Here is a 27352-nt window from a genome sequence, read left to right as displayed (position 1 = left end):
GGATTAGTACCTTAGACCTATTCTTGATTCAAGCAACTTTATGCCCTGTGTTTATAAGTCATTCATTGCAGTCTGAATAGCCATACGTGCTGCGCATATCTTTCAGGGAATTGTTATGGCTAGGCTTGTATAGGCCCTAGGGCCGATAGCCTAGTACCAACCTATGAACCTAAACATTCTTCTCATCGGTGCTGCTTCTAGCAGATAATCAACAAAATTCATTCCCGGCCATAGCTCTCAATGATTTAAGGACAAATCTCAGCAGAATAAGGACAAATTCAGAAATTGGGTACAGACACTTAAAATAAAATGTTAGTACAATTAACTTGAGACCATTACAGGGTAAGACAATGTGAATTAATATACATTTTCTGAAGCAAAAGAAGTCTGTAACGCTAATTATTGTCAGTATTTATCACATGTAATTTATTACCTTTTCTCCAAAAGTCACAAATTTTGGGGAGAATTAAGAGGGACACAGCTAAAATTTGAGTCAAAATCTGGGACAGTTAAGAGGGATGCCTGTGTTTTCCTTTTAAGCTCTGGGTCTGTTTACCTCTATAGCAACCACATTTGTAGAATTTAATAAAAATAGTTAACAGCAAAGCTTTCAAGACACAAGGTCTTTTTCAATGCATAAAACGCACCTTGAAAACATCCTTATTTAAATAGTCCATAATTACACCGCATAAAACGTGACTAAATTAAAGCAATATTAAAAACAGTTCTTCTATATTATCAAATTTATACAGAAGATTAAGAAGTAACATCATACATAATGTTATAAAAGCTATTATAAGGACATGTTTACAAGCCATCAAATAATTTCTTGCTTATCTCTCAAAACAGGTTTAATAGTATTAGCTGAGTTCAAGCCAGGTAATGTATCAGACCTAAAATAGTGTATCCATTTATATTCAGCGAACTCTGTGGCATTTACAGCATCTCCACCATACAAATTTAAAGATACATTTTGCAAAATTCTAAACTTGAATTTATGTTGTGTCCCTTTTGCTAGTATGTGTTTAGATAGGGCATACGTTTCCACACCCCTACGATAGTCAGAAAGATGAGCTCTAATTCTTTGAATTTCACATTTGTTTTCCCTATATAAAAACACTGGCATTCAACACAGCAATGGTGCGCTCTGTTTTCTGTGTAACAAGATGCTCTAATCTCAAAGTTTTTCTTTGTTATTGGATGTATGAAGTTAACATCAGTGTTTATTTCACTGCAATAAACACAGTTAAGGCATGGAACTGTCCCAAATCTATGAAACATATTTTTAGCAAAGGTTGTTCTCATCTCTTTATTACGAATAATTTGTTTTAAATTCTTATCTCTTTTATATAAAAACTTAGGTCATTCCCCAGCTATATTATTAACTTCAGAATTAGACTGCAAGATAGACAAATTCCTGGTAATATTTTTAATCATATTCATGTGACTGTTGAACTTCAGCATATACCTCAATTGATGTTCTGTCCTTCTGTTCATAGGCTGATTGCTATTAATATGCATATATGGTTGCAAAGAACCAGATGTCTCACTAACTACTTGACTTTTTATATTGTCAATTAAAGTGTCTGTATAGCCTCTACTCCGAAAGTCATTAACCATAGTGTCCAATACATAAAATAATAAAACTCACTTCTCCAGTATTTAACCGGCCTGCTGTTATAAACTGACTTTTTAATACACCTCTGTATATATACCTGGGATGCATACTTTCATAATGCAAAAACCTGGTACCTTGTACATCTTTTCTATATATTTTAGTCTCAAATGTGTTAGTATGCATATTAATACCAATGTCAACATCTAAGAAATTAATGTTTTTACATGAAAAATTTGTCAAATACTAAGAAATTAACACTCTTGTAGTGCATCAACATAATTTCTAAGATTAACAGAGTCACCCTTCCACAAAAGAAACACATCATCCACAAATCTCTTCAGAAATAGAAGATGTGTATTCCTAATGGTTCCTTCAGCATTATAGATGTTAATTTCCCATCTGACCAATACCAAGTTGGCATACGTGTTGGCTGCAGGGGTGCCCATAGCAACCCCTGAGCATTGATGGAAGTATTGCTCGCTAAACATAAATTATTAAGTACAACATCCATCATCATACAAAGTAGTTCTATTTTACTATTAGAGAAAGTACTATGATTATGTAAAAATTCTCTCAGAGCTTCTAGACCAAAGTCATAGGGTATGACTGTAAATAATGATTTGATATCTAGTGTAACCATCATAATATCACTAACACTATTACAGTCAGCCTATCTTTTTAGATTGTGTAAAAAAATCTCTAGTATCTTTTATAAAGCTTAAGGCACCACTTTGTTAGCATTATACAAATAATTATATGTTTCTGGTGTTATAGACCCCCCTCAATTAATAACTCAGAGGAAAGATTTAACCCTTGTTACTCACAGTAGTAACAAAACTCTTGTTAATTTGTTCTAAAGTACCATCTTGTCTTTGCATATCAAATATCCATTCATTATATTGTGTAGTGTTCATTACTACAACTTTACCACCCTTATCGGCTTGTTTCACAACTAAATTCTCATTTCTAGCCAAGTCAAGCATAGCTTTGTGTTCATCAGCATTTAAATTATATTTTAATTCCACATTACTGTGAAAGTACATATTATGTGTTGCTCACACACATTATAAAAACCTTTTACTGTCTGTGTACTTAATGGTATAAAAGTACTGGACCTCCTCAGCACATTCGTAGTTTCATCAGATGAAATCTTGTACATTTAATTTAAGATCGATATTTCTTACAAATAACCTAAGTTCAGTCAAAAGTTCACTGGTCTTAGCTTGATGTTGTGGCATAAATGACATACCTTTACTTAACACATTGCCTTAATTTTCATTAGGTACATAGCTAGATAAATTCACAATATGAGAGTTCATAAAAATCAAGTTTTCAGCTGTCCCCTGCTCCTGGAAACAGGTCCTACCTTGGAGCGCATTGCTGATTTGGAGTTGAACTTCTGCCTGTCTCCCAAATCATTCCGACTCCTGCTCTGACCTCTCGAGCATTGTCGCACTTGAACTGGTTGTTCTAGCTGAAAACGAGTAGCCAAAAAAGTATTTCCCTGCTGCTCAGTTACCACAGGGACTGCCACGAGCCTACTAGCATTATCTTCTTGATTAGTTGCATTAGCAACTGTATTAGATAAAGTATTAGTGCTTCTTTCTACTTCAGTGGACTCGAGTCCAAATCAAAGACAGCATTGCTGCATTTTGTTGTATTGTTGAAATTCACAACAAAACTCGATGCATTTCCATCATTAACATGCTGTAAGACTCTAGAAGTCACTGTAGTATCAGCAGGAAGTGATGGCCTTTGGCCATTGAAAAATGCGGTTTAATTTAAAATCATCACAGTCCCTTATGAGCTTACGTTTCTTTTGAGCCGCGAGCTTTACTTCCGTAACTTTAAGCTTATTAAGCATATTGTTGTATTCAGTATCAACAGATATAAAAAACAGAGAGTTAGTAAGTTTATCTTCCATCCCCTGTAACTAAGCTAGCAGTTCAGTTTCATGGCTCATAAAGAACTTGTTCATTAGGCGCATGTAATCTGTGCCCAGCTTTAAATTCAATTGTTGCCACTTTAATAATAAGTCTGGGTACTTATTGCCATATGTAGGCATTTTTACAATGCATAGCCCTCTAGGTACAATTCCCATTTCAAGATATGCACAAAAGCTCAGTCTCTGCCACTGCAGTTTCTTGAGTCTCATTTTTATACTCAAGTGATTTTATAAGTTGTAATAGTTCATTCAGTTCACCATAACGATTCTCCCCTTGGGCGATTCTTGTCGAAGTATTCAAATTCATATTCAAGAACGGATTTTTACTCGCCACAAAAAATTGCTGAAGAAAATTATTCTTAGATGTTAAAGTAGTTGTAGAAGGCAAATCCATAAGGCTGGCAACACAAACTGCTACAGTAGCAGACAAAAACAATCACAAAATACCAAAAACTTCTGCTCCACGTAGCTAAAAGGACAGTGGTTAAACATACTAGACTAAATATGGATGTTTTCATGATGTGTTTTATGCATTGAAAAAGGGCTTGCGTCTCAAAGCTTTCTGTTACTGCTTTTATTAAATTCTACAAACGCGAGAATGTGGTGTGTTTCGTTGCTATTTTGGTTGTTTAACCACTGTCCTTTTAGCTATGTGGAGCAGAAGTTTCTGGTATTTTGTGGTCTGTTTACCTCTACAGTATTTATGGCTCTTCATGCCGGTCTCTTCCCGAGTGTCCTTCACTGGACAGTCAGAGTACAGTAGAGTCAACTTTCTGACCTTTATGTTCCATTAAGGATTTCCAAGAAATGCAAGGGCTGAGTTTGTCTGCGATTTCTCAACTACAGCTTTACTCTGGGCTGTCAGTTTCAGAACATGACCCCCAAGGCAATGCTAACCATGTATACCACTGCTGTGGGGTGTGGATAAGTATTTTGAACAGGTACTCCAAGGCACCTGTTTAGACCAAGCAGTCACTCAGCATATCAGTATTCTAGGGATGAGGGCCTTCTTTCTCATTTTGCAACAGTGTCAGGACTCCCTTCCCACTAGTGGGATTGCCATTCACTCCAGCAACATGGCAGTGATATTTTGTGTAAACAGGCAAACGGAAACGTGTTTCTTTATTGGGAGGCCATAGGAGGTCGGGGAATGGACTCTTGCCTGCAGATGTTCTCTTGTCCTTGCCCATATCCCAGGTCAGGTCTGTACTCTTGCAAACAGACACAGCCACTGTCTTCTGATGCTACATGAGTGGTCCCTCAATCTGTGGACAGCCTAAAACTCTGTTCCTTTGGCAATGGTAAGCTTGCTTCAACCTCTGATCCCATCCAGCTAGAAATGCAGCAGTCATTTAGTAAATTTTCTTTATTCCTCCCACAGGGGGATCCCACCACTGATGTACTCTTCCAGTAGTGGCTGTCTGATATTCTTTATACCTTTCCCCCATTTTCTCGCAAAGCCAAAGTCTTTGTGATAACCCCCTTCTTTTCCTAAAGTCTAGTTCCATCTGTTGTGGTTGATGATCTGGATAGGTCTCAGCGCCAGAGACCACGCAGGAGTTTCTTATCCCAAATGTCTGGTGAGTCCCGTCTGGACCCTTATTCCTTGAAGTTAACCATATGATTTTTGCAATTCTGGTGTTAGATAGGAACCATTCCTACCCTAGTTAGCATGGTCCAGATCCTGATTTCTCACTAGAGTTGTCGTACTGAGAAAATTATCTTAGGAAATTGACTCCAGCTTTGCATGGGCAACAGCTATAGAACTAAACCCATTCTCACATCCATTTTCTAGCATTCTTAAATATTTTTCCAGATTTTTGATTCAGACCTAAATTTTTCCTTGATCAGATTTCATCATGCACCTGTTTCTAATTTCCACCAAGGAACACATTTGGCTTCTTTGGCTTCCCTTGGCATTTCCTTTATGTTTATTAGGTGTATTTGTGTTTTACTTATGGGTGTCTTAAGTTCCATTTCTTGATTTGCATGAAGTGTGCTTATTCTTTGCAGGTCAACTTTGACTTTGGAACTAGGCCTGCATATGTCATCTGTGCATAACAACAGTGTGTGCCATTCGTGAATGTGATCCTTCTAGAGTAGGATCTTCTGAGAAAATATGGAAATTGAGTTGTAAAATCCATCAAGGACACTTCCCTTGTAGATCAGTCATTTAGGTTATTTAGAGTTGTGGCCATTTTACAAGTATATACGTTTTGATATTCATTTAAAACATTGTTAAGGATCAAAATGCCTGTAAATAATTGGTCAGCTCAGCAAGTGTTGGTTGACCAAGGTATGGTATGTTCAAAGTAGATCTGAATGTAATTTGTTTACTATCAATAACCAGTTTCAAAACATTTTTTTAAATAAATAACCATTTTCAAAATATTTAACCATGCTACACTTTATTGTAAAGTACATACTAATGTTGTTGTTGTAATTTGTTAAATATGAATAACTAGTTTTAAAATAAGTGCTGCTCTGAGCCTTGTGTAATTTTATGATGGTCTTCAATGCTGTGGATTATATGACAGTCACTTGGTTGTTCAGTAAACAAGGCAGATGTAAATGGACAGTACCTTGTACCTGTTCTCACATGGGCAGCCACAGAGAGTTGTCCTGATTTTTTTATACCTCTTGTTTTTGGTTACATATGACTGTGCATTGCATTCAGCATTTCAGAATTGTTTTTAGTGATGCCTCTTGTTATAATGCAGCCTTATATGCTGTGTGTGCATAAATCGTACATTCTTTAAAGTTTATTTTCCTGCTCAAGCTCACGTGTGTCTATCTGCCATCGCACAGTCCCCTGATTTTTTTTTTTTTTTTTTTTTTATTCAGCGCCCACTTATGGTTGACATTTCTAACTTAAATGAAGGTGTTAATTGAAAAAAATCTGAAAATATTTACTTTTACTTTGCATTATTGCATTGGGTTTAAGCAGTGGTGTGACCATTAATTCTGTATGGTAGTGAAACCTGGATAGAGAAGTCAGCAGTTGAAGCAGCTAATGGTGATGGAGATTAAGTGCCTAAGACTGGTTGTAGTATACATGCTGTAGGACAGACAAATGAATGCTTAACATTATAGCAGAAGTCAAAGTAACCTCAATTGCAGATAAGGTCAAAGAACAGATTATGGTGATGTTCATCGTGTTACCCTACTGCAGTCATCACACTTGGGTTATCCTGCCGTCAGGCGGTCCCGCAGTTGGCCTGAATTCCAAAGTCTTGGTCCGGCGTCGGTTGCTGTCGCTTCTTCCCTGACGTCAGAGCGCCAGGGGTATATAAGAGGCATCCGACGCTATTTTCTTCAGTCTTTCTTGCGGCGCGGTGCCCAAAGCAGAAGCAGTTCGCAAGTGCCGGTCGGCTGACACCTGAGATTTTCAATTCGAATTTCAGTCCGAAGTCTTCAGTAAAGCTAAGTACCCCGTTGGAGAACCTTTTCTTGCCTCAGTCTGATGTCAGAAAAGTTAACAATTGCATTTCTTGTGGGAAGCAAATACCTCATAAGGACTTCCATTCCTACTGTGTTCCTTGCCTAGGCCCAGACCACGACGTCACAGGTTGTCGGTTTTGTGCTAGGTTTAATAAACAAACTATCAAACGCCGTTTTGACTTTGCACGACATTACTTTGGTAGGAAATTTAATTATATCATGCCGTCAGAGCAGCCGACGACCGGCATGCATAAAAAACGCAAGGATAAGGACAGGCAGCCTAGGAACAAGCCAGACTCCGAGGCCTCTGCTGGGCCTGTCGCCGGTTCTCCGGTTTTCAGTGAGGCGCCTACACAGCCCCTGACGACCGCAGAACTGGAACCCCAGACAGCTGCGGATTCTCAAGCGGAGTCTACTAGGCAGACGCAGCCATCTTCATTAGGCCCTTTCGACACCGGAGCAGAAGTAGACCCCAGTGCAGTGGAAACACCTTAAGTTGCAGAATGTGTCTTCAGACCGACTACACTCACCATTAAATCTTATGCTAAGCTTAAAACCCCTTTAAAACCAAAGACGACTGTACATCAGTCTACAGTTCAAGGCCCCATGCCTAAGAAACAGATGCTTAAGATGGCTGAAGATTTGATTACCCTAATCAGGGGTTCCCACCCCCCTCCTGATAAAAGACCAAGACAAGAGGAGGATTATGCTTCCTCTGACCAGGTTTCAATTTCCTCAGATTCTTCTGAGGAACAGGATTACACTTCTCCACCTTATGAAGACTCTGATGCTGAAGAGTCTATTCCCTCAGCATCTCCCCCTGAAGACTACTCCTTTGGGGAAACTTTACATACCATGAGGGAACATTTCCACTGGGAAGGCAAGGACTACTCTGATTCTAAGAAAAGGCTCCGAGAGTTACTTTTACTACCCCAGCACAGACTTCTTGATTTCCCAGGGTCCTAAGGGAGCTAAAGCTTGTATGGCTAAAAATCCTGTGCCCTCTGAAAGGGATTCCAGAGCCCTAGATAGATGTGGAAAGAAAATATACACCTCAGCAACTCTGGCTATGAGAGCATTAAATTGTCAGATTCACATGCTGAAATATCAGCAATTCCTAATGTCTCAATTAAAACAAAAAATGAGCACACATACTGAACAGTCTGAATTCAAGGAAATGCAGGATCTGTTGCATGCAGCTGAACAGGTGGGCAAACATACTTTACAGTGTGGATTTGATTCATTGGAAGCTTCCTGTAGAGCAACTGTTACTGTCTCTGTCATACGTAGACATGCTTGGTTAAAAGAACAAACCCTTCCTGATCATGTTAAAGCAAAATTATTGGATGCACCTTTACAGCAGGATGTATTATTTGGTGTCAAAGCAGAAGAGGTTTTAAAGAAAATGGAGGATAAGGCAAAGTCTATGCAGACTGTCAAGGATTTTTTGCAGGTACAACCCCCTCATTTCAGCAGAAATTGGCCAACGAAAAACTGGTCCTTTCCAGCTTCTGACAGATCACAGGGGCAGAGGTCAGTCACAAGGCCCTTACAAACCTCGCCAATGAGGTACTGCTACCCAGAAAGGAGGAGAAGACAGGCCCCAGGCTAGCAGAAGACAAACACAATGACTCAATCCTCAACTACCAAGCAAATCTCTCCTGGCAGCTCCCTTGGGAGGAAAATTAGCATTTTTTGCAGATAACTGGCACATCATCACAAAAGACAAATGGGTTCTAGACGTTGTCTCTCAAGGATACAGATTCCACTTTCATACCTTACCAAGGATAAAAGGAATGCCAAACCTGCCACCAAATCAATGGGCAGAGGCACAAAAACAAATTACAGCTCTCATGAACATGAGAGCCATTCAACAGGTACCTACACAGGAGCAAGGACAAGGATTTTACTCAAGACTCTTTCTAGTCCCTAGAAAGGACAAAACATGGAGACCCATTCTGGATCTTTCAATTCTGAACACCTATCTGCAAGTACCAAACTTCAAGATGCTAACACTACAGCAGCTTCTTCCCATGCTGGGCAAGAATGCTTGGCTAGTAACATTGGACCTCAAGGAGGCATACCTGCATGTCCCTATCAGACAAAATTGCAGAGGATACCTCCGCTTCATTGCAGGTTCAACGCATTATCAATTCTCTGCACTGCCCTTTGGCTTATCTACTGCGCCCAGGGTCTTCACAAAATGCCTGGCACCAGTAATTGCATACTGCAGACAAAGAGGAATTCAAATATGCCCATACCTGGATGACTGCCTTATTCAAGCAGAAAGCAAGGATATTCTTTTAAAGCATCTGGCATTTGTCAAACACCTTCTAAGTTGCCTAGGGTACACAGTAAACGAAAATAAATCAAAACTAGTGCCCTCACAAAACATAATATTCCTGGGTGCCAGCTTGAATACAACGGCCCAGATGGCTTATCTCACGGCAGACGAGAAACAACAGCTGACTCAATATTTCAAAATAATGGCAACAAAGACCCAACTCCCTGCAAGAAAAATTCTGCAGGCCTTGGGATTCATGGCATCTTGCATACTACTAATACCATTTGCAAAACTGCATATGAGGAAATTACAATGCTACCTGAAAAGTGTATGGACTCAGCACAGCCACAGCTTGGAAACTATGATACCACTCATTCCCTGCCTTCAACAGGAGTTTCTGTGGTGGGCACAGGCATGTCACCTCAACAAGGGTCAGCCTTTCACCTTACCCACAGCCAGGCAAACTATGACAACAGATGCATCGGATTATGCCTGGGGAGCACACATGGCAGGACAGTGCATTCAGGGCAAATGGACTACAGATCAGAGGCATCTGCATGTCAATCAGAAAGAAATGCTAGCAGTACAGAATGCCCTTACAGCTTTCAAGAACCTCTTACACCCAGGACAACTAATAATAAAGACGGACAATACCACAATAATGTGGTACATAAACAAGCAAGGGGGCACACATTCCTACCCTCTATGCAGGCAAGCAATGACCTTGTGGAACACTGCACTGTCTTACCAGGTTCAATTACAAACACAATTCCTGCCAGGAAAGAAAAACACATTGGCAGACGACCTAAGCAGAAACATCATGGATCCACACGAGTGGAAACTAGATCCACAAGTATTTGCAGTGATAGCTCAAAAATGGGGACGCCCAGACATAGATCTGTTTGCAAGCAGAAACTACCAACTTCAAATATTTTACACAAGGACATTCCATCCACAAGCTTGGAAAGTGGACACCCTCTCATTCAGTTGGAAAATATTAACAGTGTATGCCTTTCCTCCACTGCTTCTTCTAGCAAAGGTAATGCTGAAAGTCAGATTAGAGAGGCAACAAATGATACTCATTGCACCAGACTGGCCACGCCAGCATTGGTATCCAATTTTAAGGAACATGGCCCACGGCCCACCATGGATTTTACCACAAATTCCTCACCTGCTCACCCAGCGAGACAATCAGATTCTACACAGCCAGCTCAAGACTTTAAACCTGGCTGCATGGCAAATTACCTAAACAACCAGCCAACACCTCTATCCAAAACAGTTATGGATGTCATTCTGGAGGCCAGGAGGCCCAGCACCAGGAAAACCTATTCAGACAAATGGAGAAGATTTTGCGCCTGGAACCAGGCTAAAGGCCAAAATCCCCTTGATCCAAACATTCCTCAGATTCTACAATATTTAACTGAGATGTTGCACAAAGGTCTTCCTTTTCATCTATTAAGATCCACGCCTCAGCAATTTCAGCTCATTACAACACGGATCCTCCTTTATTCTCACATCCACTCCTAAGATAGTACCTCAGAGGGGATAAGAACATAAGACCGCCAAGGAGAGCACCAACACCTACTTGGGATCTCAACTTTGTTCTGGAAAAGCTTACACTGCCGCCCTTTGAACCAGCTTTTTCAGCTGATTTAAAATTTCTTTCATGGAAACCTGCCCTGCTACTTGCAATAACCTCAGCTAGAAGAGTCTCAGAGCTACAGGCACTAATGGCAGTGGAGCCTTTCCTCATTTTTCATCAAGACAAGAGTCTCTCTACGAAGTAACCCTTCCTTTATGCCAAAGGTGGTATCCAGTGTGGCGCTAAACCAAACCATTAATTTGCCCACCTTTTTCCCAAATCGCCAGAGCAAAGGAGAAAGACTCCTGCACTCTTTGGACATTCACAGGCAATTACGTTGCTACTTGGATAAAACTAAGGCTTTCAGAAATTCTGACCAGCTATTTGTAGCCTATGCTACAGGATCACAAGGAAAAGCTATCTCAAAACAGACCATTTCTAAATGGATAGGGCATTGCATACGTTTCTGCTACACGCATCATGGGAAACCGGTACCTGCTAACATTAGGTCCCACTCCACCAGAGCTACAGCTACAGCTACATCAGCAGCCTTTCTCAGGGGAGTACCAACCAAGGATATTCTGGAAGCTGCAACTTGGAGTTCAGTGCACACCTTCACCAAACACTATCATTTACCTCATATATTCTAAGACTATAGCTGGTTTTGCCACTGCAGTTTTGCAGGGCCTACTAGCTCCTTCTAACCCTGTTTAACTCCACCTCCCATCCTTAGCTTTGGGATTCAACCCAAGTGTGATGACTGCAGCAGGGTAACACGATGAGCATAGTACAGTTTTGTACCTACCATAAATGTAGATGTTCGAGTGTTCACCCTGCTGCAGTCCAGGTTACCCTCCCTCCATCCCCTCTGAACTAGCTGAACTTATCTATACCACTCTATCCTATTCAACCTCTGTGGTGTATTTGCTTGTGCCTAAAGGTTTTATCTAGCTATATATATATATATATATATATATATATATATATATATATATATATATATATATATATATATATATATACCTATTGGGGGCACCTGACATCTGGGGCAAGAAAAGTTGAAGAAAATGGCGTCGGATGCCTCTTGTATACCCTTGGCGCTGTGACGTCAGGGAAGAAGCGACAGCAACCGACGCCGGACCAAGACTTTGGAATTCAGGCCAACTGCGGGACCGCCTGATGGCAGGATAACCCAAGTGTGATGACTGCAGCAGGGTGATCACTCGAACATCTACATTTATGGTAGGTACAAAACTGCACTGTTTGGGCACATGTGCAAGAAAACAGGAGACTATTTGATGAAGATGATTTGGGAGAGACATTAAGAAAGCAATAGGAAGCTAAGAAGTCCAGCAAAGAGAGGGATGGATTGTGTTTGTGAAATTCTAATTCTGTCAGTGAAGGTAAGAGAAATGGTGGATACCTCAATCCCATGTAGACAGTGGGGGGGGGGGATTACTTTTTTCACAAGCAATGACAAAATTAAACCAATGGTTGTCTTGTTTTACTTGCATTTTAGTAACTGGTTTGAGATTTGCTGATGAGTCAGTTTACTAGGGTGTCTTTTGTGTAAGTGAATTTAAGACTAGCAGTCTTAAAGTAGGTCATTATGTTGCAACTAGTACAGTAGAAGTACTTCATAAGTTAATGTGAACAGGCTAATTACTACTACTTTGCAAAATAATTTCTGTTAGAAATTAGTATGTTACAAGCATCAGGGAGAGAGGTTAACATCCCAAGTTGTTAAGTTTCCACAACCAACTAATGCCTTTCCTAACTCAAAACAATCTTCTCACTCCTACCCAACATGGCTTTCGATCTGGGCACAGCACCATAACTGCTCTACTCTCCTCCTTAGAAACAGTCAGTCTAGACCTAGTCTCAAGGAACATAGTATCAACAGTTCTACTAGATCTCTGTTAAGCATTTGATACGGTCTCCCATACCCACCTCCAGAGTCATCTCTCAAATCTGAACCTATTAAACAGATCCCAGGCTGTAAAATGGAGAAAAGGCACCTCACCTTTTTACCCACCCCTACTGGTGTACCTTGGGATCCAGCCTTGGACCAATGTTGTTCAATATTTTTATCAACAACTTCCACTCTGCTATTCCTAATGCTAAAATCATTCAGTATGCAGATGACTCAACTTTAGTCTACTTTGCCACAAACCTCCCAGAACTTCAAAGACCCAGTCCCCCTTCTCTACTACAGAGATCTGGATGTGTCAAAGTCACCTATCTCTCAATGCAAACAAATCAAAAATTCTACTGTTCACACCCTCAAAGTCCTTCTCTTATGACAAAAGCTCTTTCCTAATACTTAGCCAAAACAACTCTCCTATTGAAGTTGTACCCTTTGCCAAACTACTAGGCGTAACTATAGATGAACACCTAAAGTTTGACATTCACATTCAGCAAAATATAAAGAAAACCCACCAAAAACTAGGCATGTTATATAGAAGCAATCACTTCCTCTCCTCTTCTACTAGACAAACACTAGCCTCTATGTACCTTCTTCCCTTCCTAATGTACGGTGCCCCTCTGCTAACCAACCTATCCGCCTCTCTCTCTTCTAAACTTGAAAATTGTTGTAAGAAAATTTCTAAATTTGTTAACAATCCCAAACATAGTACCCACCACTGCATTACCCTCAAGTCTTTAAATTGGATAAAACTCTCCAAATATCTGAACTACCTACAACTTACCACTGCCCATAGATTAATATTCAACCCAATCAATTGCCCTGCACTTTCAAACATCCTTCCCCTTTATACCCCTAATAGAACTCTCAGATCTGAACATCAAAATTTAATTACTATCCATAAACCCAAACACCCTGCTGGGCAACTTCTCTCATTCTCCCTAGGCAAGAAATGGAATTCTCTCCCAGCCTTACTAAGGACTATGCAGAATACTGAAAACTTCAAAATTCAGCTTCACTCCTACCTTTCTTCTAAATGGAAATGCAACTGCATCCTACCAACCTAGTCCCTCCTTGATGCCAAAGACCAGACATGACATCATCCTAGGGCTTTAAGACTTTGACAAACTTGCTTAATCTAACAGCTGATAACTCCCATATGTTATGCTGCTTAATGTAAATATTGTAAATAGCTTTTCGTTTTTCATTTGAAGGATGTAATACTTTGTTAAATGTAACCGAACTCTGTAATTCACATAATAGCATGTTCTGTGTAAGTACTGGGCACATGTTATTTTCTTGATAAGTATCTGTATTGTACTTTCTACTGTATTTCTATAATATGGAGATTTTCTCCATGGGCCTCCACTGAAAACGGTCTCCCTGGGCCCAATGGACTTCCCCGGTAATCAAACTGGAAATAAATAATTAAATAAGCTGAAATGCACTAAATTATTACCTACTTTTTAAAAAAGTAGGCAAGTCATTAGCACAAACTGCACTAATATAAGGAAAGAGTACTTTGTTTGCATCTTTCGGCTTTTCATGGTTAGGGGTCGCCACAGCGGAAATCCGGTCCTCTAATGATTGGCAGTAGATTTTTACGTACTGGCTTGCCGGGCCTAACGCACAACCTTCAGCGAAGGAACGCCGATTCACTCATGTCGCCACACAGAAGACGCTCTAACTGAGAATCGAACGGGCAACGTCTAACTGTGAGGCGACAACGCTACTGCAGCACCACCACCGCTTGAGTACTTTAATACTGGCAAAAAGAAAATGTATTAAATAGCCATGTAATTGCTTAGAGTTTACCACTAGTAAGACCATTTCTTTTTAGCATAGCTGCAGCAATGACCATCCTGCAAATGAAACTTCGCTTGCAGCTTTATTTAATGGGAGAAAAAGATCCACAGTGTTGTCTGTGTATAGATTTCCTGATATTTTCACCCACATTACAGTTGTGTGCTTTTAGCACGTAAATAAGAAAAATAAAATTTCTACAGCTGAAATGTAATGGATTTTGTGTTGTAAGAGTACTTGCAGTTTGAATAGATAGCTGTTTTATAACATTTTATTGGTAGTTATTTATTTTAATGTGCATTTAAGTGTCTATCTCACAGGTGTTGGACCACATCCGGAGTGTTTTCATTAAATCAAGGATTACCACCATTCCGTGAAGTCTGTCTGTGTTCTTCAGTATGTCAGCTATATCTTCCACTATATCTTTCTATTTGTTTCTTTAAAAAAATATTCCTGGTATTAGCATAATTTATTATTTCTGTACATCACTTGTCAGTTCTCTTTTTATCTAGAAAGGTGCATCCTTTATAAAAACATATATGACGTTAGGCTTATTTAGAATGTATTATTTCCATCACATTTTTAGTGAAAAATGTTAATTTGCAGACTTTGAGCAAGATGAGCAGAACATTGTAACATGGAATGTCTTGCTCTGAAACTCCAGACAGGGCAGAATCACTTTAAGTGAGATATGTGGTAGTTGGTAGGTAAGCGAGTCAAGTTTGACTTTAGAATTCACTGGTTTAGTTCATTTTTTGGGACTTCCCAGTGATTTGCAGAAGAATGTGATGGCTTGTTAGTCAACAGGGGATGAGATCGTGGAGGGGATCATCTTCACAGGAACTAGTTGCAGGAATTGCACAGTCCTAAACTATATATATTTTTGTCCTTTTGGTTATGTTTTTGTATGAAAATCAGTGCAATTTGTACATGCTTGTGTGATCTCTCAAAATGTAGTTGTTTACATAGTAGATACGAATGACTTGGGGAATTAAACCACAGAAGCAACTAGGATCACTTTAATCTTGGGAGGAAGAGTTGATAAGAGCTATACCTCTCTATCTCTTAGAGCTAGAAATCTGGACAAGGCAATAAATAAGTGGGACAAAGGTCCAAAAATAGGGACAATTTTTAAATATTACTCTTACAAACTTAGAAAGTTGATTGCATTAGCATGAATTTCCCTGGAAGGTATGAAATCTGAAACGCAAATATCTGTCATTATGTTCTAACTTCAGTCTTTAATGATTTGCCACTAATTTGCCATGAAGCAACAATTTCATGAAAAACGGACCAAAAATATGAGGTAAAAATTTGTACAGCTGACAGGTATGATGAGAGCATGTTCTAGTTGGTACTTGAGTATTTTACAGGTAGGTGGACCTGTCTCGCAGATTCCTGCAACCTGAGGCCTGCACTACCCAAGAAAAAAAAAAGACTGAGTGCTTCAGATTACGGAATATAGAGAAACTCTGAGCAAATAAGTCCTTGAAATGCAGTTCAGTTAGTGTGGCCCTAGAATAATACTGAAGAAGAAATAACTGAAATACATTAATATTCATTGATGATAAGTAACCATTGTAGTTAGATGCTAACCTATGGCATGGTTCGGGAGCAGTTGGCATGCTGAGCAGTGAGTAAGTGATATAAAAAACTGGGACTAAGCAAGGACTAATACAGAGGACATCACCGGCTTCTGTAATTATTCATCATGTACGTACAACCAAACAAATAAGAGCCATGGCTGAGTAGTGAAACTTGGATGTACTCCTGTGTATCATTGCAGTTAATTATACTCCAGGTATTGATGTTCTTTGCCAGACATAACATGTGGTACAGTGTTCCTTACTTTCTAAATTATTTTAAAAACAAATCCCAGAAATGTCCAGAAAAGTGAGATTTAGTAAATGGCCCATTACTGAATTTGACTGCTTCCCCCATATTGCTGTGGTATGAGCTTGTACTTGGTCATGCAGACTGAAAGCAAAATTAGTAACATGGTCTGACTCTGAAATAAGGAGTAGAGTCACTGTGCTGAAATGATTAGTAAACTGTATGGTGGTGTACCATTAAAAAAACGTATGTTTTGTTATTTAAGTAATGGTGGTATGATACAGCTTCACAAAGCTATCTTTGTTTGCCATAAAAACTAATGGCCAGTTGTGATCCTTTCAAAAATTCTTAAAATAAGTGCCTATGACCAGTTTCTTTACCAGCTGATAAGCTTCTTAATTATTTCCAGTAAACAGCTTGGATTTAGGCTCAGCCATGGCATAATCACTGCTCTTCTTTATTTGGTCGTGAATATCCCAGAGCAGCCAGGTATGACTTGCAGCTGTCCTTCTTGACCTCTCTAAAGCCTTTGATGTAGTTAGACTGGGGCTTCTATTATACTGCACTGATATAGTTCTCAGACTAATCTGAATAATGAAGCAGGAGGTGCTAAATGGAGTGATCCTATTTCCAGCTTCTTGTTGGTTAATGTAGATGTAACGTAATGTCATAAGTCTCAACTGCCTTTGATTTTGCAAAATGTCTGATCTTTGTCATATTTTTGGCCTGTGCCTCTTAATTTTTTTTTCTGGCAATGCATTGAGTGTTACAGTCATTAAATAATGAGATGTTTGAGTTTCAAACTTTATATACCTGACATAATGCAAGCTAATGCAAATCCTGTTGTTCTAACAAACTTCAAGTATGTAAAAGCAATATTTAACCTCTGGCTCTGATTTTGGCCTTTTATCCCACATTACATGTTAGCTTTGTCCCTGATCCTTGCACTAGGAGTTGAGAGCTATGGCCCAGTCTTTGGTATTTCACTCACTCCTCTTCACCATTTGTGTGAATGATATGACCATTCACTGTGAAGATTTGTTCATTTATTTGTATTTCTTTACTGAGTTTAGAGCATGGAACCTTTTCAGACTCTGCCAAGGAGCACTGTCCTGGTTAACTGATTTGCTGAGAGTCGCATAGAAGACAAACAGAAGATGAGAGAATCAAACTTGATGTACAGGAAACGGCTCATTATGGTTCAGTCTTTTATCCCCTTAACTACCAGATGTTAGACCAATTTGATATATTGATGTCTCTGCTGATGTTCTTTGTGTTTCACTGTTGCAGTCATCACATTTGGGTTATCCTGCCAGGGGTAGCCTCAGTCGGACCGAATACCAGAGGCTTAGTATTTCTGCATTGGTTGCGGTCGCTCCAGTACTGGCATCATGTCGTCAGTGGTATAAAATCAGGCAGCCGACGCCATTACATCAGTCTTTCTTGCCGAGGAGCCCGAAGCAGTTCACACAAGTGCTGGTCGGCCGCTACCTGAGTTTTCATTTTCAAATTCAAGTTGAAGTCTTCTAAAGCTATGTACCCCGTTGGGGATCCTTTTTTATTGATCTAACCGATGTCAGAAAAAGTTAACAATTGTCTCGCCTGTGGAAAGCAAATACCACACAAACTTCCATTCTTACTGCATCACCTGTTTAGGCCCAGACCACAACGTCCCTCACTGTCGCTTTTGTGCTTTGTTCAACGCCAGAACTATACGTCGTCAGGCCCTTATTGTAGCTAGATATTTTTGCTGTCAGTCCTCTAATTCCGATATGGCTTCGGTAAGCCATCCGACTACCAATCTTCAGAAAAAAACGTAAGGATAAAGACAGTCCGCACAGGTCCAAAACTGCTGATGATGCTTCCGTTAAACTAGTCGTTAGTTCTCCGGTCCTCAGTAAGGTGCTTTTGCAGCCCCTGATGCCCGCTTCTGTGGATTCGCAGGCCGCTACCGAGACCCTTTCGGAGTCCGGTATGTCGCAAGACTCTTCTTCAACTAAGGATCCTGCGGATGTCTGTATCTTGAATCGGTCCGGAGCCGCTGAGCAGGCACCCGCTTCCGAGGAAGCAATTTGCACTACCGATACTCGACACAAAATCTCTTCTTTCGCATCTTTAGTTCCTTCAAAAACTACCAAGTTACTAAGGCCCAGGGTACAAACTACACCCAAAAAATGACGATCCAAGCTCGGGCACATGCTTCCTTGCCTCAATCTCAAATGCTTAAAATGGCAGAAAACCTTATTATGCTTATTAGGAGAAGCCAGGCTACCCCTTCCAAAAGAAAAAGACTTGTCCCCAGTAGTTTTATCTAAACAGGAGTCCGATGACTCTGATCCTTCTGAATATGAAAACATGCAACCCCTTTCTGCTTATGAGGATTCTGATGCAGAGGAATCCATTCCTTATGCCTCTCCACCCGAGGATTTTTCATTTGGTGAAACCCTTCATACTTTAAGGGAGCAATTCCAGTGGGAATGTCAAGACTATCCTCAGTCAAAAAAGAGACTCAAGGATTTCTTAGATTTACCACAGCACAGACCTTTGGCAATTCCTCCTGTCCTAGATGTTGTGGATGATGTTTTTATGGAATACAGTTTGATTCCTGACACCCTTCCTCCTGCTCCCAGGAAACCTAACGGGTACTACAGAGTCGCTGACTCTCACAAATTCTTTTTCAAAAATCCTACTGCTGACCCAGAGGTAATCTCTCAAGGACATAAAGGAATTAAAGAAACCTCAGCTAAGAATCCCACCCCCTTAGACAGGGATTCCAAAGCTTTAGACGGGTGGGGTAAAAAAAGTATACACCTTTGCTAATCTTGCTATTAGAGCATTAAATTGTCAGTTCCACATGCTGAAATATCAGTAGCCTACCATGAAACTCCTCAAACAAAAGATATCTTCCTTTCCTGCTTGTGCAGAAAATAAAGAATTACAAGAGCTTATGCATTCTGCAAGTCAAGTTACTAAGCACATCGTGCAATGTTGCTTTGATGCCCTAGAAGCATCTTGCAGGGCAGTCACTGGTTCTGTCCTTAGAAGGCATGCTTGGCTTAAGGAACAGACCTTGCCAGATCATGTCAAATCCAAATTATTGGATGCACCATTGAACAAAGACAATTTGTTTGGCACCAAAGCAGAAGAGGTCTTAAAAAGATGGAATAAAAAGTTAAATCTATGCAGACAGACTATTTACAAGTCCAGCCTCCGAGGTTCAGTAGACATTGCCCCCTCCAGGCCAGCTCAGTCCCGACTCAGGGGAAGCAGACTCCCCAGACAGCAGCTCCAGGGAATGCAGAGATCTAAGCAATGGAGTTCCTCCACTTCAAAAACAGGGAGTGCTAAGCCATCCCCTTATGGTAAGAACTCACAATGACTTTACACCTCCACCCCTTACCTCTGCCCACCTGCTTGTGCCCCTAGGAGGAAAACTCTCCTTCCATGCAAGCAACTGGGCCTCTATTACCGACGACCGATGGGTCCTCAACATAGTATCCCAGGGATACAAATTTTATTTCCACACTCTGCCATCCCCAAAAGGGTTCCCAGATCTTCCTCCAAACCAGTGGGCAGAGGCCAAAAAGCAAGTCCTTTCCCCTGCTCTCCATGAGGGCGATACAGCATGTTCCTGCAGACCAGATAGGCCAAGGTTTCTATTCCAGAGTCTTCCTGGTACCCAGAAAAGAGGGCACTTGGTGCCCAACCCTGGATCTATTCATTCTAAACACCTTTCTGGTGATACCAAAATTCAAAATGCTCACCCTCCAGCAGCTTCTTCCTATGCTTTCCAAGGATGCTTGGTTAGCCACCCTAGACCTAAAAGAGGCCTACCTACACAATCCCAGTCAGGGAATCTTGCAGGAAATCTCTACGTTTCAGGGCAGGATCTATGCACTTTCAGTTCTCTGCACTTCCCTTTGCTTATCCACTGCTCCCAGAGTGTTCACAAAATGCCTGGCTCCAGCCATTGCTTTTTGCAGACAAAGAAATATTCAAATGTACCCTTACTTAGACAATTGCCTGATTCAGGCAGACAGTCGGGAAAAGCTGTTACAGCACCTGAACCTTGTAAAGGACCTACTGGCCTCCCTGGGGTATACTGTCAACAAAAAGAAATCAAAACTAGTCCCCACACAAAAAATTGTATTCCTGGCAGCAAGCCTGGACGCAGCATCCCAGATGGCATTCCTTACTCCAGAAAAACAAGCCTACCTGACAGGCTACTTCTCTCAGCTAGCCACCAGAACCCATTTATCTGCAAGGAAAATCCTGCAAGCTCTAGGGTTCATGGCCTCCTGCATTCTACGCATTCCATATGCCAGACTGCATATGAGGAAACTACAATGATAACTAAAAAGCCTTTGGTGTCAACACTCTCAAGACCTGGAAACTATCATACCAATGATACCCTGTCTAAGAAAAGATTTTCTTTGGTGGGCAGCAGCATGCAACCACAACAAGGGACTTCCCTTCTCACAACCCCACGCCACCCAGACCCTCACCACAGGAGCATCAGACTATGCCTAGGGTGCACACCTGAATGGCAGGTGCATTCAGGACCATTGGAGCCCAAATCAAATACATCTGCACATCAACCAAAAAGAGATGCTAGCTGTTCAGCACACCCTGACTGCTTTCAGACCACTACTCCCCCCAGAGCCTCTACTGATAAAAACAGACACCACCACAGTGATGTGGTACATCAGCAAACCGGGAGGGACTCACTCTTATCCTCTCTGCAGGCTCACCATGACCCTTTGGCACACAGCCTCAACCATGCAGCTGCACCTGCTAGCACAATTCCTGCCAGGCTCCCTAAATTCTCTTGCAGACAACTCGAGCAGAAACCTGATAGACCCACACAAGTGACAGCTAGACCACAGAACCTTCACCCATGTAACCCAGAAATGGGGCACCCTGAAGGTGGACCTCTTTGCCTCCCACTCCAATCATCAGCTCAGCAAATTCTGCACCAGGGAACCACACAGCAAGGCCTGGAAAGTGGATGCGCTATCCTTCCAGTGGGTAAACCTCTCGGTCTATGCATTTCCCACTGTACCACTCATTTCAAGGGTACTGCTGAAAATAAGGGAGGAAAAACCGAGGGCAATCCTGATTGCCCCAGACTGGCCACACCAGCACTGGTGCCCACTGCTGCGCAGCCTGTCACCCCTGCCAACATGGCATCTACCTCAGATCCCAACACTCCTGACCCAGAGGAATGGAGAATTCATGGACCCCCAATTGCAGACCCTCAAACTGGCTTATTTCCTGACCTGTCCTCAAGCTGCCCACCTAAGCAAACAAGTCCTAGATTTGCAGACGCCCCAGCACTAGAAAATCCTATGCTGACAAGTGGAAAAGGTTTTGCACCTGGATCCAGGCTAAGGGAGCTGGAACAGCACAGCCCTCCCTAGCTCTTATCCTGGATTACCTAGCAGACCTACTACATAGGTGTTTATCCTTCTCGTCTATTAAAATTCCTGCCTCTGCCATCTCTGCTCATTACAGCACAGAGACACCTCTCTTCTCACACCCTCTCATCAAACAGTTCCTAAGAAGGGCTAACAACTTAAGGCCACCCAGAAGAGCTCCTACCCCAGCCTGAGACCTTAACTTGTGTTGGAAAAGCTCACCCTGCCCCCCTTTGAACCTGCAGCTTCAGCAGAGTTACAATTCCTCTCTTGGAAGACAGCCTTACTTCTGGCCATCACTTCAGCTAGAAGAGTATCAGAGCTACAAGCACTCATGGCTGTAGAGCCCTTCATCATTTTTCATGCTGACAGGGTTTCCCTCAAGACTAACCTATCCTTCATGCCTAATGTGGTGTCCAGTATGGCTCTCAAGCAATCCATTCATTTGCCTACCTTTTTCTCTAACCCACAAACCAAGGGGGAAAGGATTCTGCACTCTTCTAAATGTGCACAGACGGCTCATATTCTATCTGGATAGGACTAAGTCTTTCAGAAAAACTGATCAATTGCTAGTCAGCTTGACAGTAGGGGCAGAGGGCAAGGCCATATCCAAACAATCTCCAGATGGATAGCGCACTGCATCCATTTCCACTACAGACAGCACGGGAAACCGTCCCCAAAGGGGGTCAGGACACATTCCACCAGGGCAACCTCCACCTCTGCAGATTTTCTCAGAGGGTCCCCACTACGGATATCCTGGAGGCTGCAACATGGACTTCTGTTCATACCTTCAAGCATTAACACCTGCCTATCTTCTCCAAATCCAGGGCAGGCTTTGCCACTGCAGTCTTGCAGGGCATCCTAGCGAGCCCCCAGTCTTCTTGACTGCCGCCACCCTTTTCTTCAGCTTTGGGAATCAAGCCAAATGTGATGACTGCAACAGTGAATCCTGAAGAACATAGTACAGTTGTGTACACTTACCATAAATGTAGATGCTCGAGTGTATTCACTGTTGCAGTCCTGGTCCCCCCGCCCCCTCCATCCCCCTTCTCTCTCTCATCCTCTCTCCTTACAGGGAGTTTTTATTTACTTTCTACTGGTGGTGTTCTTCCACCATAACCTAGCTCCCTATTTGGGGTCTCCTAACAGGGCAAGAAATACTGATGTAATGGCGTCGGCTGCCTGATTTTATACCACTGACGACCTGACGTCAGTCCTGGAGCGACAGCAACAGACGCAGAAATACTAAGCCTCTGGTATTTGGACCGACTGAGGGCTACCCCTGGCAGGATAACCCAAATGTGATGACTGCAACACTGAATACACTCTAACATCTGCATTTATGTAAGTTTGCACAACTGTATTTTATACTGAGTGACAGTTTGATAGAGACGGTTAATGGCAATCTTGAAACATCTGATTCCCTACAGTCTCGTCAAGACTTCTTAGATCTGCATCTCGGTACATCAGAAAACCGTTTGTCTGTTGAGATCATTTTAACAGACATGTTTGGCTACACCTGCCACCTCCCATATCTTCAATTACTTATGGGCCCAAATCATCATTTAATTTCCCAGTTCATATGCTGTTAGGGTACTACACCCCCACTACTTATATATACAAACTCTGAGGTCGCAATTACCCGAACAAAATGGAACACATACCTTCCCTCATCTACTCTACACTCCCATTGCAGACAATTGCATGTAAAGTCAGTAATAACACACACAGAAACACACTACCAAAACCAGTACAAAACTAAGCAAACTAAACTTTTTCTTAGTAGGTGATGTTGGGTTAGCCCTTACACCTTCTGCTTTCTTCCCTTCTTCACTTAAGTACTTTTCTTATCTGTTGACTTCTGTTTTCTCTCTCTCACTTAATCAGCTTGAATAGGCTTTTTATTAAACACCTTTATTAAAGTGTCACGTGAAGTGGGCGCACACAGCACTATTAAGAAAAAAACATGCTGACTTATTTTTATTTTTATACATTCCACATCACATATATACGTTTTCTTTTTAACAAATGTAATTCACTCCAGCATTATGAACATTTCTCAGCTCCTGCCATCCCTCAAACCTCACAACTCCTAGTGAACATTCAGCATGTATTGCCTTGGGACTCTCAAGCAAATGCACCAGTGCATATTTCTACACAGTTTGTAATGGCACATATTTATCCATTTTTCTATATTTATTCATTTGTTATATTTTACTTATAAACTGCAGTAGTCCCAAAATCTCAGAGCCTCAGTCATTCGCACTGTATATTCACCCTAAAGTCAAACAACGTGTATGGAAACTTAAGGTGTCTTGTTACACTTAGTAAACTGTTGGGAAAACTACATTTGAACATATGCTGTAGTGAATAAAGATTTTTAAAGTTCCCTTTTAAACCATGTCTGTTGTAAAACTGGGTTTGAAATTGTGTTATGTAAGTGGTCTTTCATTGTTGCAGCTAGCATGCATTCAATTTCTGTAAATTATTGTTATTACACTACAGTACCAGTTTCTCTGTATATGTTTACATCACTCTCATCCTGCCAACTCTTTTCTGATTAATAACTTGTCAAATGATACTTCTCTTTATTTTTACTGAGATTAGAATCCATGTCAAAACCATGTATACAGCTTCTTCAGTTCTGTTTATTGTATAGCTAATATTGTCCATTTCACTGTTTTTTTTGTCAACACATACTGTTATTCATACGTATTTGCTTTGTAAATTCCTGCCATGTTCATGACATTTTTGTTGTCCCAACTTGTGAATATTCATGTTACTGTTCTTTTATGTTGTAAAATCTTTGCTTTTGCATAATATAATTCACACTGCCTTTTTATTGACTAATTTCCTCTATTTGTTATGGTTTGGAAATTTGTTTTCTTTGAACTTAAAGTATAAATTACCAGTTAGTAAATGTAAAGTGAATATACTTCTAAAATTCTTTCATAGAAAGAGAGAGAATTTTATTCAGGATTCTGTCAGTGGGCATGATTAGTTTTAAATGGAGGCCATGGACAAAAGACCTGTCTGGCTTTGTAGAAGAATTCTGAGGTCCTTTGTTGAAGTGCGACTCTGTCTGTGCTGCTGCCATTTAACGTCAGAAACTGTTTAAGCAGAATAACGTTGGTATAATAGTGTTATGGAAGGGCCCTGAAGTGAATGGCAGCATTAGATCATGGGAACCTTCAATCCACCAGTAGTAAGAGAGGCTATGCCACAGAAGACGAAGATGGCCACTAACTTGGTGGGGAGGGTGAAACACCATGATTTTGGCATTTGTTGATAAGACGAGAGTGGTACAGCTTGCCATAACATGGAAGCTTAGCAGAATTCTCGGTGTTGAAGATGTGTTGGTGTTCGGGAGGGGCTGCTTTTTATGTGCACATGGTCTTGTCACGTACATCTGCTTTGCATCACTCTTGGGGCGTAGTGCTCGTAGGTTCATAGGAGGTTACTAGGCTAATGGCCCTAGAGCCCTTGCAAGCCTAGCCATATTTATCCTGAGTTTCCCCATTTGTCAGTGGTTAGGGGAGTGAAGTTCATATATGTGAATCTTCAGCACTGGGTGTCTGAAAACACTTCACATTCTTGGTTATCAAGCATTTCATATCAAGTGTCTGTTAGTTAACATTGAAATACGGGACCCAGAATGCACCTGTTCTACATTATCTGCTGTGGCAACTGCATGCAAGATCCAGGCTTTTATTTCTCGTATTGTGTAATGGTTTCAAACTGCGGTTTTACTTGCTGTGTGTCTGTGTGTGTGTGAAGCATGGCTGTACTATTGCTCTTTTACCTTTTACTAAGGAGTTGTAGTAATTTAATTTTGAGCTAAGTTTGTGTCCCTCTACAAAGCATTTTTTTCTGTTCTGACTGTACTCTTTCTCTTTCTTACCTTTTGCTATCCTCATTTGGATGGGGGGATGATTGGGATCCACCAAACCACCGCAGGAGCTGGATGAGGTACTGTTCTTTTTTTTTTTTTTTTTCTTCTTTGTCATGTGATTTAATTGTCGGCATGCTGCATGATTACCTTCAGAGTAGGCCGATAACTGTATCCACTGGCACACAAATCAGAACAATCCTAGACTTGTGAAACATGTTTTAAAAAGTGTTAAGAACTTGAAACTTGTGTACCAAAGTGTAGATTTCTAAAGGTAATTGAGTCAGAGTTAAGTAAAACAAGACCACTGTGAAATACAGTATTGCTGATTCTAAACACTATGCGTTTGTCTTAAGCTATTTATTAAGAATGAGCTTTTCATGGAATTGTGCATTAGTTTTGGTAGGTTATAATTTGTAATCATACAATGGAGTAAAAACGTATATGATTTAAGTTTTTATGTACTAAGTAAGTGCTGTGAATAGAGATCTGCTGATATGGTATGTCATTTAGGCTTCCTGTTGCTGAATTTGTTTCAATGTGAAATAGTGACAGCACATAAGTATTGATGATAGATTAATATTCTTAGATTTAGTACGTGTCCTCTGTGTGGTACTGGCTGTACTTTGGTGTTTTGATTGGTGATATTGAAAAGCTTTGCTGGGCTGTTGTTTGCATTAGCTGCTCAGTTTGGAAATTCATTGGTAAGTACTAGTCCGGCTGTCATTGTGGGCCATTTTAAGTCTAACAAATTTTCCTCTCAAAGGTGAGAATCACAACCTGTACTTTGTGCCTGTGAGGTAAACACCTTGACCACTATGCCAACTCCCAATCCCCCAATGTTTATTTTCTTTGAAAAACTGCATAATTTCCAGGATGTCTTCTATTTTTATCTTTTGTATTTGTTAAATCATTGTCTAGTTAGAAGAAGGTGCGTGCCAGTGCCTTTTGACGTCAAGTACTGAGAGCTGACCCAAGAAACACCAACACAGCTATCCGATATGACAAAAAAAAAAAAAAAAAACTTACGCATGTTTGTCTGCTTTCTGTATTTGGTCATTCAGTAATTTTCTTTAGTTTGCACTAAACAGTAAAACAAGTAAAAAAATGAATAATGAAAAACTGTGTACTTAGATGAGTTTGTATTGCTCAGCTGATTCATGCAAAATTGATGTTCACTGCCATTTTAAGTAAGACAGAAATCTACACCTTTTCAGAATTGGAGAGTAGGAAAGAAAATTCAAATATGAAAAAGGTGCAATTATTTGAATTATAAGAATTGATTATTGCACTCCTACTCCAGGCTGATTGAATGGGATAGTACGTGGTTGCATAGCAAGTTCTGTTGGCAAAATGATAAAGTCCTATGACCAGATCACCTGTGTTTGACTAGCCTCCTATGTTCTTGTGGAGCTGATGGAGAGGATTGGTTTGCTTGTCTTTGGGGGATGGGTGGAATAGGACCCTTCTTTACCATGACCCCTTAGAGGAGGGGCAGAAATTTTTGATAGTGGTCCTGAGGCATGCTTATGCCCACCAAGGCATGAACAGGTGCATTGAAGTGTGTATGAGTATTGTACCCCCCCCCCCCCCACACACACACACACTGTGACATG

At 40.8% G+C, this 27352-nt stretch overlaps 1 protein-coding gene across 1 annotated transcript in view; it reads left to right on the top strand.

Moving 5' to 3' along the window:
- Positions 1 to 27352, top strand: part of STX16 (syntaxin 16) — a 379775-nt gene that overhangs the window by 129627 nt on the left and 222796 nt on the right. Inside the window, exon 5 of the mRNA XM_044089972.1 lies at positions 25808 to 25816. Coding sequence (XP_043945907.1) covers positions 25808 to 25816 — 9 coding nt within the window. The remainder of the gene's footprint in view (positions 1 to 25807; positions 25817 to 27352) is intronic.

Source organism: Protopterus annectens, chromosome 12.part0 (genome assembly GCF_019279795.1).
Source record: "Protopterus annectens isolate FY-2018-M chromosome 12.part0, PAN1.0, whole genome shotgun sequence".
Lineage (NCBI taxonomy): Eukaryota > Metazoa > Chordata > Ceratodontiformes > Protopteridae > Protopterus > Protopterus annectens.
Note: the sequence above shows the minus strand (reverse complement) of the source record. Positions and strands in the feature narration are given on the sequence as shown.